Source organism: Tachyglossus aculeatus, chromosome X2 (genome assembly GCF_015852505.1).
Source record: "Tachyglossus aculeatus isolate mTacAcu1 chromosome X2, mTacAcu1.pri, whole genome shotgun sequence".
Lineage (NCBI taxonomy): Eukaryota > Metazoa > Chordata > Mammalia > Monotremata > Tachyglossidae > Tachyglossus > Tachyglossus aculeatus.
In genome coordinates, this window is record NC_052100.1 from 10,946,660 (window position 1) to 10,959,930 (window position 13,271).

At 51.2% G+C, this 13,271-nt stretch overlaps 1 protein-coding gene across 15 annotated transcripts in view; it reads left to right on the top strand.

Moving 5' to 3' along the window:
* DOCK6 (dedicator of cytokinesis 6) overlaps positions 1 to 13,271 on the top strand; it is an 81,680-nt gene that overhangs the window by 17,296 nt on the left and 51,113 nt on the right. For all 15 annotated transcript variants that reach the window (XM_038771311.1, XM_038771316.1, XM_038771315.1 and 12 more), the window contains exons 2-4: positions 5,579 to 5,669; positions 12,621 to 12,796; positions 12,881 to 12,949. In XM_038771311.1, coding sequence (XP_038627239.1) covers positions 5,579 to 5,669; positions 12,621 to 12,796; positions 12,881 to 12,949 — 336 coding nt within the window. The remainder of the gene's footprint in view (positions 1 to 5,578; positions 5,670 to 12,620; positions 12,797 to 12,880; positions 12,950 to 13,271) is intronic.

The following is a 13,271-nucleotide window of genomic DNA, read 5'->3' on the forward strand; positions in this document are numbered from 1 at the left end:
CTCACAATAAATTGATGGCATTTATTAAGCGCTTACTGTTTGCAAAGCACTGTTCTAAGTGCTGGGGAGGTTACAAGGTGATCAGGTTGTCCCACGGGGGGCTCACAGTCTTAATCCCCCTTTTACAGATGAGGTAATTGAGGCACAGAGAAGTTAAGTGACTTCCCCAAAGTCACACAGCTGACAATTGACGGAATATGGTGTGGAGAAGAGGTTAGTCAGGGAAGAGATGACTAAAGACTAAAGATGACTGAAGATGACTAAAGAGATGGAAGAGATATGATTTTAATAGGGCTTTGAAGATTTATTCAGTCATATTTTATTAAGTGCTTACTATATGCAGAGCACTGTACTAAGTGCTTGGGAAAGTACAGTACAGCAATAAAGTGACAATATCCTGCCCACAATGAGCCCACAGTCTGGGGGGGAGACTGACATCAATATAAATAAACAGACATCAATATAAATAAAACATTTATTTTATTTATGGGGAAAGCGGTGGTCTGTCGGAAATGTAATCTGCCCCCTTTCCATTTCTCCCTTGCTAAGGCCCCTGGCCAAGATTCAGGCTGCTTTTGCTGCTTTGGGAGCCTCTGCAAAGCGTGAGATTCTGTGCAAGAATCCTTCTGGAATAACATCTGTGTCACCAAGAGGCAGAGTGAGGGGAGCAGCCATCATGATTATTGTCCAAGCGCAGTGTGATTCAGCTGATGGAAATGTGGGTGGTGTGGAGGGATGCTGGAATGCTTCTCAGCTTGTTTGGAGGTTTGGCGGTGGCTTTTCCCCTCAGCCCCTGCTTGTGATCGGTCTTCTGAAGGTTCCTTTCCTCTGGCTCATATGGGCTCATTCATGAGTGCCCCTTCATTCACGGGTGCCCCTTTGAGGCAGGGAAGAGAGAATTCTGAAAGAGTCTGAGAAGAGCCAGAGACTCTCGTTGGGAGCATTTTAGAACCCCTATCCACCATTCAGTCAACAAATGGCATTTATTGACTGCTTACTGTGTGCAGAGCACTTGAGAGAATGCAGTACAACAGAGTTGGTAGACATGGTCCTTGTCCACAAGGAGCTTACGGACTACACGGGGAGACAGGCGTTAAAATCGATTACAAATAGGGGAAGCAGCAAAGTATAAAGAAATGGAAATAAGTGCTATGGGGGTGGGGTGAGTATCAAAGTGCTCTGGGGTTACGGACCCAAGTTCACAGGCAACGCAGAAGGGAGGAAGCAAAAGTTGAGGAGATGAGAGCTTAGTCAGGGAAGGCTTTCTGGAGGAGAAAGGATTTTAGGAGGACTTTGAAGATGGAGAGAGTGGCAGTCTTATCAGATATAAAGGGGAGTGAAGCACCAGGCCCAGGGAGAATGAAGCTGAGGGGTCAACAGTGAGACAGATGAGATGGAAGTGCAGAGAGTTGGTTGGCAAAGTGAACAGGCTGGGTTGTAGGAGAAACAGCATGGCCTAGTGGAAAGAGCCCAGGCCTGGGAGTCATAGGGCCTGGGTTCTAATTCTGGCACCACCACTTGTCTGCTGTGACCTTGGGCAAGTCACTTCACTTTTCTGTGCCAGTTACCTCATCTGTAAAATGGGAATTAAGACTGTGAACGCCACGTGGGACATGGATTGTGTCCACCCTGATTAGCTTGTATCTACTCCAGCACTTAGAACAGTGCCTGGCACACAGTGAGCACTGAACAAATACTATTAAAAATCAGTGAGATAGGAGGGGGAGAGCCAATTGAGTGAATTATGTTGTGCTCTTCTAAGCACTTAGTACAATGCACTGCACCCAGTGGGTGCTAAGAAAAGACTATTACTACTTCCCAGCATAGAGCAAGGGCCAGATAGTAGAACCCCAGCTGATTCCTATTTGCCTTTGAGGAACCATAATATAAAATTACAGGACGGGAGTGGCGATTTACCTACGTTATCTCAGAGTGCTGTAGTGGAAAATACTCCCTCAAGAATGTGGAAGGCAGGGGACCTCAAGATTACAATAAACTCCAGCTTGGAGGAGCGTCCTGGCTTATGTCAGGAAGTAAACAGTCCTTTTGGGGGGTTTCCACCAAGGGATCCCTGGGATATAAACCTAACTTACCCCTGGATTATAATAGAACAAGAAACTCCAAAGGGAAGTGTGATTCTGGCTGTTGGACATCCATACCCTTACCCTCTGCTGGGGGAAATGGCAGAGCAGCTCCAGAGGTTTGGCCCCTCCTATGAGAAATGACGTTTCCAACTCTGCATTGTATTTGGGGCGCTGAGCTCTGTCCCTAGGGAGCCCCCTCCTATGCCGTAGGCACTGTGGGGTGGACAGGGAGGGACTTGGATGCAGGGTGAACAGCATCAACTGGTCCCAGATTTCCCCATGGGCTTTGGGAAACTTCTCTGCTGAGATGGTCTGCAGATTTCTAGCAATCTCACAACATGCGACCAGACCAAAAAGGAGAGAATTTCCTTTCCGCGTGACAGGTTTCCTTTCAGGCCTACAGTTTCCCCTTCTCTGACAAAAAGGGACCAGCCTGCCGTTGTCCAGCCCCGTCTTCCTGTTGTGGCAGATCCTCCTTGGGATTTGGGAACTTGCAGTGCCTAGCACAGTGCTCTCGAGAGATAGGAGCAAGAGTTGTGGCTCCAGTGGCCTCTGTGCTTCCAGCTTGCTTTGAGCAGCTGAAACAGCTGATTCTGCCAAGAAACTCCTGGGATTTGTGTCGCCTGGCTGTGCTAGGGGGCCAGATAAGAACAAGAACTTCTCCCTTGTTTTCCTTTCTCCTTTCATTTGCTGTGAGCTGGAGACTGTGATGCTCTGCAGCTGGTATGGGGTCTATTTCCTTGGGGGAGGGAGAGCCATAAGGGGAATGAGGTTGGGGGGAGGGGGTGGAGGGAATGGAATCCAGGGCTGACATCATGTGCTTTCTGAAAGGGGGGGTGGGGGGGGGCGGTGTGTGTGTGTGTGTGTGTGTGTGTGTGTGTGTGTGTGTTTATACATATGCCCACCCGCGCACTAGTTTCTGGGAAATGAGGCCCTGAATTTTGGATGAGAAGAATTGAGTCTCACTTCCAGGGGTAAGGAGGAGTGAGAAACCTCTCTCTCTCCCTTCCCAAAGCCCCATCAGGCTGGGGATTTGAATGACAACCATTGCCCCCAACCCCAAAACACCTTACTCAGGGTGGCGGGGGCGAGCTGAGACCTCTGGCAGTGTCAGTGCTGTGCCTGTGACAACCCTGAAGCATGATCCAAAGCTAATCCTCTGCTGCCTGAGCTTTTCCCTTTGGGGTTGAATGCCCCGGCCTCTATTGCAGCATCCCATCTCTGCCAATTGATATTGCAAGGCCTGCTGCCCTGGGGTGGGAGGGTAGAAGGTAGCCCAACTGGCTGGCCCCTGCCCACTGTGACCTCTCTCAGAAGCTGCAGGCACCGGGGTGACGCATGGCGGACAACCCTGACAAAGGTTTGAGCATCAGATGCTCCCCACCCGGCACCTGCCAGGCTCCACAACCAGCCCCAAAGGCTCAGTCAGTCCCCTTTCCCCTCTCCATCCACCTTGTCCTGGATCGTGCTCAGATTCAAGGCACTGCTGAGGCCTGCCTGTGGCCTGAATTGAACAAAGCCAGGAGCGAGACAGGAAGGAGGCGGCCTGAACTGGGGTGAAGGGGTGGAGGACAGGACAGGCCTGGATCCTGCTGTTGTTGATTCCCGGCCGACTTTTTAATTTCACCACCCCCTGTTTGGATTTAGAATGTTTTCAGCCTCTCCTTTTCCTCTGCCAGAGAAGGAGAGCCCCATAGCTCCTTGGTGGAGGGAGACAGGCAGAGCTGAGGCCCCTTTCATGAGGAAGCAGAAGCGTGGCGGGAGAAGGCTTTCCCCTCATTTTAAGTAAACTGCATTTGCCTGAGCGTCGTGTGGGATGTTATAGAAGACTTCCCCACTGTCTGGTCCGGCGCCCACAGCTCCTGGGGTTTTGCAGACATGATCTCATTCATCCTTCTCACCACAGCCCAATGAGGGGGCAGGGATTACCCTCTCTGTGGGGAAACTGAGGCCCAGAGAGGGGAGGGACTAGTGTAAGGGCAGGCAGTGCTCAGGGCTGGAGACTTTTCTCCGAGACCTGAAACCCGAATCTCTTTTGGTCTTTGCACCAGGGGGGTCTGGCCAGCCCGGCAGACAGGTGGGGACCACCGGACTGTAAAATTGGCATGGGTCTCCCCCACCTGCCCCTCATCCCTATTTTCCCTATCCTGGAGAAAGAGCATGGCCTATTGGATAGATCACGGGCCTCATTTGCTCACATGGCTTCAACTATCATCTCTACGCTGATGACACCCAAATCTACATCTCCACCCCTGTTCTCTCTCCCTCCCTCCAGGCTCTTAACTCCTTCTGCCTTCAGGACATCTCCATCTGGATGTCTGCCCACCATCTAAAACTCAACATGTCCAAGACTGAGCTCCTTGTCTTCCCTCCCAAACCCTGTCCTCTCCCTGACTTTCCCGTCACTGTAGATGGATGGCACTATCATCCTTCCCGTCTCACAAGCCCGCAACCTTGGTGTCATCCTTGACTCCGCTCTCTCATTCACCCTACACATCCAATCCGTCACCAAAACCTGCCGGTCTCACCTCCACACCATCGCCGAGATCCGCCTTTTCCTCTCCATCCAAACCTCTGCCTTGCTGGTTCAGTCTCTTGTCTTATCCTGACTGGATTACTGCATCAGCCTCTTTTCTGATCTCCCATCCTCCTGTCTCTCCCCGCTTCAGTCTATACTTCACTCTGCTGCCTGGATTATCTTTGTACAGAAACACTCAGGGCATCTCACTCCCCTCCTCAAAAATCTCCAATGGTTGCATATCAACCTTCGAATCAAGCAAAAACTCCTCACTCTCGGCTTCAAAGCTCTCCATCACCTCTCCCCTTCCTACCTCACCTCCTTTCTCTCCTTCTCCAGCCCAGCCTGCACACTCTGCTTCTCTGCCACTAACCTCCTCACCATGCCTCATTCTCGCCTGTCCCGCCATCAACCCCTGGCCCACATCCTACCTCTGGCCTGGAATGCCCTCCCTCCACACATCCACCAAACTAACTCTCTTCCTTCCTTCCTTGAGCTCCCTACTGAGAGCTCACCTCCTCCAGGAGGCCTTCCCAGACTGAGCCCCCCTTTTTTCTCTCCTCCTCCCCTCCTCATTGCCCCCTTCCCTCCCTCTACCCTACCCCCCATTCAGTGAATGCCAGCATGTTCTGCAGCAACTTCCCTGATTCAAATACGGGCAGTCAGGGATGCCCCTGACTCTCCACCTAGCTTCCTGTCCTAGAGCCTAGAATGGGCACAGTCTGGGGCCGGTGGTCCGTGACCCTCTTTGCCTCGCCCCTCAGGCCTCCTTGGCCCACGAGAGTCCAGGGCCCCGAAGAAGCATGGGAACTGCATGCGAGTCATGGGATCAGCTCCTGGTAGTCCCACTCTCCCAGTGCTGAATGGAATTTTGGGTGCTGGGAAGTTGTGAGGGAATCGACCCCTAAGAGCGCGGGGGAGGGGGTGGAGAGGGGCAATTTTCCGATCCAGCTTTCTTTGTTTCTCTCCTTTCCAGGACAGTGGCAGCTGAAGTGAGGAAGCAGGTGTCCCGGGAGTATGGCGGCTCCCCACAGCTCTCCAAGAAGCGCAGTGGTTCCCAGCAGTCGGTCAGTATCCCGGGCAGTTGGGTGGTCAAGAGAGTAGGCTAGTGTGGGCTGTGTGGGAGCATTGCCCTGATTTCTCCCAGGGGGGCCCAGAAACAGGAGGAGCCTCCACATCCAGATGCTTCGTTAGAGGCAGTTCCGCTTACACTAAAGTGGCTGCAGGATGTGTCTCTGTGTCTATCTCTCCATCTCTTTATGTCTCTGTCTCCCCCTCTTTCTCTGTGTCTGTCAATCAGTGGTATTTTTTGAGCACTTTTTGTGTGCAGAGCACTGCACTAAGTGCTTGGGAGAGAAAAATTAAACAGAGCTGGTAGGCATGTTCCCTGCTCACAATGAGCTTACTGTGTCTGAGTTTCTCTCTGTGTCTATCTGTCGCTCTGTGTTTCTGTCTCTGTCTTTTTCTCTCTCTTTCTCTCTCTCCCTCTCCGACTTTCTCCCTCCTCATACTGCCCCTCTCCCTGTTGTTACGCCCTTTGGGCTCCAGCTGTCTCACTGTTTTATTTCCTCCCTTGTTAGTGTTTCACTGTAGTGGTAGAGATGGGTGTGTAGGTGGGGACACCCATGCAAAGTTTATAGCAACCACAGTTATTATGAACTAATGATATAATGAATAGGGTGGCCATTATTTTCATTAACCACAGTTCATTGCATTTCTTTGAGGAGGTTCAAAGTACTTTCCATACATTATCTCCTTCATTCTTGCATCTGGGGAGTACTCTTCCCACTTTACAATGAGACACTGAGGCAGCAAGACATGAGAAGTGTCCTTTTCACCCACTCAGGCAGGAGCTGAGACAGGACTTAAATCCAGGAGTCTTAACCTGCAACCCAGGACTCTCTTCCCCAGCTAAACAGTGCTACTGAACTACGTGCTTCGGCTAGTTTAGGGGGAAGAGAGGCCTGAAGTACTGGATGTCTTTTAGTTAGGATGAGTTTCGAAAATCAAGCTGGAAACTGAAACCTGTCAGAAGTTTGGGGGTGGCTTGGAGGCTCTCCCCACCTTCCCCAGTTGTGTCAGTGTCAACTGTCTGAGGAAACTGGGTGGCAGTACACTGTGCTTGACAAACAGTAAGGGGACCTACACTTTGAAGGAATGGAAGAGACTTGTCTCCTGCTGTTTCTTGCTTACAGGAAGGGAAGATTGTGTTTATTCTCCTCTATGTTGCGGAGACAGGGGCAGGGCCAAGAGTTGGCAGGGAGAGGGGACTGCATTTTTGACATATTTGCTAGTAGTTGCTTCAGAAGCTGCACATTTTTACTATTTTTTTTGTTTAGTTTGCCCAAGTCCTTTTCCCAGGCTGAGATGACTACTTCCTTCTCTCCCTTCTTCTCCCCTCCTTTTCTCCTTTGAATAACCTCACCTACAACCTTTAAACTTCCTTGACCTCACCATGACCCCTCAATCACCGCCCTCCAATCAGCCCATCCCTGTCCTCCCTTCCCAGCACCCTCCTCCTCCCCCTCCATCCAACCCCTCCCCCAGCACCTCCCCAACAGCCTCAGCCAAGTGCAGCCTGTGGAACCCCCGCTCCATTAGGGAAAGCTTTTCTTTGTCCTTGACCTGTTCCTGACTAGTCACTGCTCCTCCTCAACATCACTGAAATCTGGCTATCTTCAGCTGACACGGTCTACCCTGCTGCCCTCTCTAGAGGGGGCTTCGTTTTCTCCCACTCCCCCAGATTCACTGGGAAAGGGGGAGGAGTGGGCTTTCTTCTCATTCCCCAGTGCCGCTTTTGCACCATCCCACCTCCAGCATCCCTCTCTTTCCTTCCTTTGAAACCCATATCCACTTCTACCACCCACTCCAGATACTAGGCACAGTCATCTACCACCCCCACCGACCTCACCTTCCAACTTTTTGAACCATTTTGATCCCTTTCTCACATTCTCCGTGCCGGCATAAATCCCTGGGAACTTCAATATCCATATAGATCTTCCTGATGACCCTTCCGCTGCCCGCTTTCTATCACTCCTCAACTCCACTGACCTCTTGCTCCACCCCAGCTCACACACTCACCAACTTGGACATACACTTGATCTCATCATCTCCAGTCACTACACAGTCTCTTCCAACTCTAACCACAGCCTCTTCACCTTCTGTCCCGCACACCTCCTCCCTGCAAATCTGTCCTGTTCCCCCATTGAGGCCTCTAATCTTTTGACCCTATCCAATTTTCTCAAGTCATCACGCCCCATTTAGCCTTCATACCCAAACTACTTTCCCCTGATGACCAAATTGATGCCCTCAACGCCACCCTCTACACTGAACTCAACTCTCTTGCTCCCCTATCCCTTTGTCGATCTCGCACCAGTAACCCACAGCCCTGGATCACCAGCACAGACCGCTTCTTCCACTCCTGTGCATGAGCCGCAGAGCGCTGCTGGCAGAAATCTAGATATCAGGCCGACCTCGCCTACCTCAAGTTCATCCTTGGGTGCTTTAACTCTGCCCTCTTCTCTGCCCGGCAATTTTATTTCTCCATCCTCACTGACACCCATGCCCATCGCCCTCGCCAGTTGTTCCAGTTGTTTAACTCCCTCCTCAAACCCCCCTGCACCCCCACCTCCCCCATCTCTTGCCCCTAATGACCTGGTTACCTACTTTATTGAGAAAATTGAAACTTCCAGGCATCATCTCCCTAAAATCTCCCCTGCTCCTCTCCAGTCCCTCCCTCCTCCTGCCCCTCCTTCAACTCTTCCATCTTTCCCAGCAGTATCTCGAGTAGATCTCCTGCCTTCTCTCAAAATCCACCCTCTCCACCTTCGCATCCGACCCCATCCCTTCACACTATATCAAAGGACTTGCCCCCTCTCTTCTTCCCTCCCTGACCACCATCTTCAACTGTTTGCCCTCCAGTGACTTCTTCCCCACTGCTTTCAAACATACTCAGATCTCCCCTATCCTATCCTAAAAAAACCTCCCCTGACCCCACAGTTCCTTCCAGTTATCGCCCCACCTCCCTCCTGCTATTCCTTTCCAAACTCCTTGAGTGAGTTTTCTACACCCACTGTCTCAAGTTCCCCTCCTCCAGTTTTCTCCTTGACCCTCTCATCCCCTTCACTCCACAGAAACTGCCCTTTCAGGGGTCATAAATGATCTCCTTCTTGCCAAATCCAACGGCCACTATTCCATCCTAATCCTTCTCAACCTCTCAGCTGCCTCTGACACTCTCGAGCACCCCCTTCGCCTGGAAACATTATCCAACCTCGGCTTCACTGGCAACTGTCCTCTCCTGGTTCTCCTCCTATCTCTCTGGCCTCTCATTCTAAGTCTCTTTCGCGGGCTCCTCTGCCTCCCACCCCCTAACTGTGGGGGTCCCTCAAGGTTCAGTTCAGGGTCCCCTTCTATTCTCCATCTACACCCACTCCCTTGGAGAACTCATTCACTCCTATGGTTTCAACTACCACCTCTATGCAGATGATTCCCAAATCTACATCTCCAGCCCTGATCTCTCTCCCTCTCTGCAATTTCACATTTCCACCTGCCTTCAAGACAACTCTACTTTGATGTCCCACCATCACCTCAAACTTAACATGTCTGAACAAAATTCCTTATCTTTCCACCCAAACCCCGTCTCCCCGACGGCACCACCATCCTTCCTGTCTCAAAAGCCCGTAACCTTGGCATTATCCTTGACTCCTCTCTCTCATTCAACCCACAGATTCAATCTTTCAGTAAATCCTTTCAGTTCAACCTTCATAACATCGCTAGAATCTCCCCTTTCTTCTCCACTCAAACTGCTTACCATGTTAACCCAAGCACTATCCTATCCTGCCTTGATTACTCTATCAGCCTCCTTGCTGACCTCCCTGCCTCCTGTCTCTCCCCTTTCCAATCCATACTTCACTCTGCTGCCAGGATCATTTTCTTTCAAAAATGTTCAGACGATTTCCCCACTCCTCAAGAACCTCCAGTGGTTTCCCATCCACCTCCACATCAAGTAGAAACTCCTTACCATTGGCTTTAAAGCACTCAGTCACCTTGCTGCTTTCCAACTACAACCTAGCCCTCACACTTTGTTCCTCTAAAGCCAACCTACTCACTCTACCTCAGTCTCGTCTATCTTGCCAACCTCTCGCCCACATCCTGCCTCTGGCCTGGAATGTCCTCCGTCTTCATGTCTGACAGACAATTTCTCTCTCCCTCTTCAGAGTCTTATTGAAGGCACACCTCCTCATCCAAGAGGACTTCCCTGACTAAACCTGCATTTCCTTTTCTTCCACTCCATTCTGCTTCTCCCTTGCACCTGTATTTGCACCCTTTATTCACCCCTCCCTCAATTCTGCAACAGTTACGTATATATTCGTAATTTATTCCTATTAATGTCTGTCTCTCCGTCTAGACTGTAAGCTCGTTGTGGGCAGGGAATGTGACTGATATATTATACTCTCCCAAGCACTTAGTACAATGCTCTGCATGCAGTGAGCCCTCAATAAATATGATTGATTTTTCCCCTCTTTCTCTTCCTCACCCCTCCTTGCCCCCTCATCTCTCTCTTGCCCCTCCTTCTCTTACCCTCCCTTCTTCATCTCCCCTTCTTTCTCAGCCCTCCTCATCCCTGTCCTTTCCCTTCCCTCCTGCCTCCTCTCCCTTCCTGCCCCCTTCTCTCCCCTCCCCTTTCCTTCCCCCTCCTCCTTGCTTCATTACACAAGTGGTTCTCTAACACTGTAATGAGTGTATGTGGCTTTGCAGCTGCTCTTCTCCTTTGGCTGGATCTGTGACACACTCTTCAAGTTAGGTAGGAGTGAGGGGGGTGGGAGAAACCATCAGCTGTGGCTTTTTCTAAAATGAGGGATTTTTTCATCAGCATGAAGCCCAACAGAAAAAAAGTCAATGAATCCTGAAAACCCAGTGGGACGGGAAGTCTTTAAATGTCATCAAACCAGAGAATCGGGAGGAGTGTGGGAGGCAGGCCCTGGACAAGCTGCTGGGGCATGAGGAGAGATGGGTTTCCCCCCCCGCCAGCCCTGGGACAGCACCCACACCAACAGCTCCCCAAACTCTCCACATGGAGCCCAGGGAGGGAAAATTCTCAGGCATCAGTGGAGGAGGGAGGGAGGAAAAGATTGAGTGAATGAGTGAGAGAGTGGCAGCAGCTTGTCCCACTGGCAGTGTGGTTTCTCCCACTTCCTCTGAGTGGTTTTGGGTGTCTACCCCACACTTCCTGTTGGTTGCTCCTCTGTAGAATGGTTCACAACCAGGGCTAAAATCACGTCGTAACCTTTTTGTTGTTGTTTTCACATGTCTGTGGCTTTCCTTTCAAGGACGGGCCTGAGATCTGAGCCCTTGGCCAGAGTAGGAGAAATGGGAAGAGTGTCCTTTGCTATTCCTTCAATCACCTCCTATTTCCCCATGATGATTTTGGTATTTGTTAAGCACTTACTATAGGTTTCAAGCATCCCTCTAAGCAATGGGGTAGATGCAAGTAAATCAGGTGGAACACAGTTCCGGTCTTCCAGTCTAAGTAGGAGGGAGAACAGGTACCGAATCCCCTTTTTGCAGCTAAGGAAACAAAGGTCCAAAGAAATTGTGACCTGCCCAAGGTAACAGCAGGCAAGTGGCAGAACTGGTATTAGAAACCCAGATCCGTGCTCTTTCCACTAGGTCATGCTGCTTCCCATCTCTGTCTTGCTGTAAGGTGAGCAGAGTGATTTCTCAGTCCACTCCTTTTCTCCTCCCACGGCCCCTCTGTTACTCCGTGACACAAGCTCCTGTATCTCCCTTCGCCCTTCAGTTCTGAAGTCTGCTACGAATGAATTAGTTTATCCTCTCCCAAGTAGTCCTTCTGCCTCTCTCCCTGAGCAGGGGAGACCTCGGGAGGGTAGCTGAATTGCCAGTCTGCCCCACTTTGGTGGCTGGGCTACTGAAGCATGCGGAGAGACAGAGGAGGGTCCCCTCAGTGTAATGGCCCTCCCCATCACCTCTTAAGTACCCACCCTGTTGACATTTCCCTCACACCAGCATCCATCCACAGTGTTTGATCTCGCCCTGTCAAAGTATGCAGAGTTCAGACTGTAAGCTCCTTGTGGTCGGGGATGGTGTCAACCCACTGCAGCGTGGCCCAGTGGCAAGAGCCCGGGCTTGGGAGTCAGAGGTCATTGGTTCTAATCCCAGCTCTGCCACTTGTCAGCTGTGTGACTTTGGGCAAGTCATTTAACTTCTCTTTTCCCCCTTTTAGTCTGTGAGCCCACTGTTGGGTAGGGACTGTCTCTATATGTTGCCAACTTGTATTTCCCAAGCGCTTAGTACAGTGCTCTGCACACAGTAAGCGCTCAATAAATACGATTGATTGATTCTCTGTGCCTCAGTTCCCTCATCTGTAAATGGGGATTAAGACTGTTAGCCCCACATGGGCCAACCTGATGACCTTGTATCCACCCCAGCACTCAGAACAGTGCTTTGCACACAGTAAGCGCTTAACAAAAAGTGCCATCATCTTATTGTAGTGTCCTCTCCCTAGCGCTTAGTACAGTGCTCTGCACGCAGTAAGTGCTCAGTAAATGCCATTGATGATGCCAGGGTCTGGCCACCCTCCCTCTGAGGATGGACGGAAGATGAGGGGGGAAAACAGGAGGAGTTTGGGGAACTTATTTGAGGCATAAACTCAGGAACAAGCTTTCCTAGCACCCCAGCAGCGCACCGATTGATTCCAAACTTCCTTCCCAGGAGCCAACGCCGCCCTCTGCTGTTTAGAGCTGAGATTACATACTGTACCGGCGTCGCATCTCGAGATTTTCCTAGAGGGTGTGTGTGTGGCAGAAAAGGATGCAGGAGCCACATTCCCAGCCACACTGTGGAGGCACCCCTAGGCTGTCCCTTTGTGTTAGCTCTCTCTGGCACCGTTTTCACTTGGACCTATCCCACGCTCCCCCTGGGTGGACATTACAGTGTGGCCGGGAGCACCCCCAGAACTCGTGAGAGCTCAGCCTTTCGGCCTTCCCCTCTTCCCGCAGGTCCCCCTGACAGAGGTGGTGGAGCCTGTGGACTTTGAGGACTTCCTGCTGACCCACCTCCCCGACTCTGAGTCCGACTCGTTCCGGGAGCTCGTGGAGTTTCCGGCCGATGATATAGAGCTGGTCCTGGAACCGCGGGAGTGCCGCACGACGGAGCCCCGAGTCCCCGAGGGAGGGTGAGTGTGCCCTCGGTGCCCACGTGGCCCGGTGTTCGCCCCTGTCCCACGGCTGACTCTCTCCATCCATCTGTTTCTCCACAGGAAGCTGGATGCCCGAGCGGGCGACGCGGTGCAGATTTACACGGAAGACTGGGTCATCGTGCAGAGAAAGTAGGATTGCTAGAAGACATCTGGGGTGGGGACAGGCTGAAGGGCAGTAGTAGTAACGGTAGCATTTATTAGGCACCCCCTTGGTGCAATGCACTTTACTAAATGCTTGGGAAGCACAAAGCAAAGAAGTGACTTGTTCCCTGCTTATGCTCCAATGGGGGAGAGAGACGTCAAAGCACGCATTAATTGAATCGTCGAGATAATCAGAAGTACAATCAAATAAATGTATAAATAAAATACTGCATTCATACGTGCTAGAGGTGGATGCTAGAGGTGGGCTTTATACGATTTAGGGTGCTGGGAATTAATCAGGGGAGGCTTG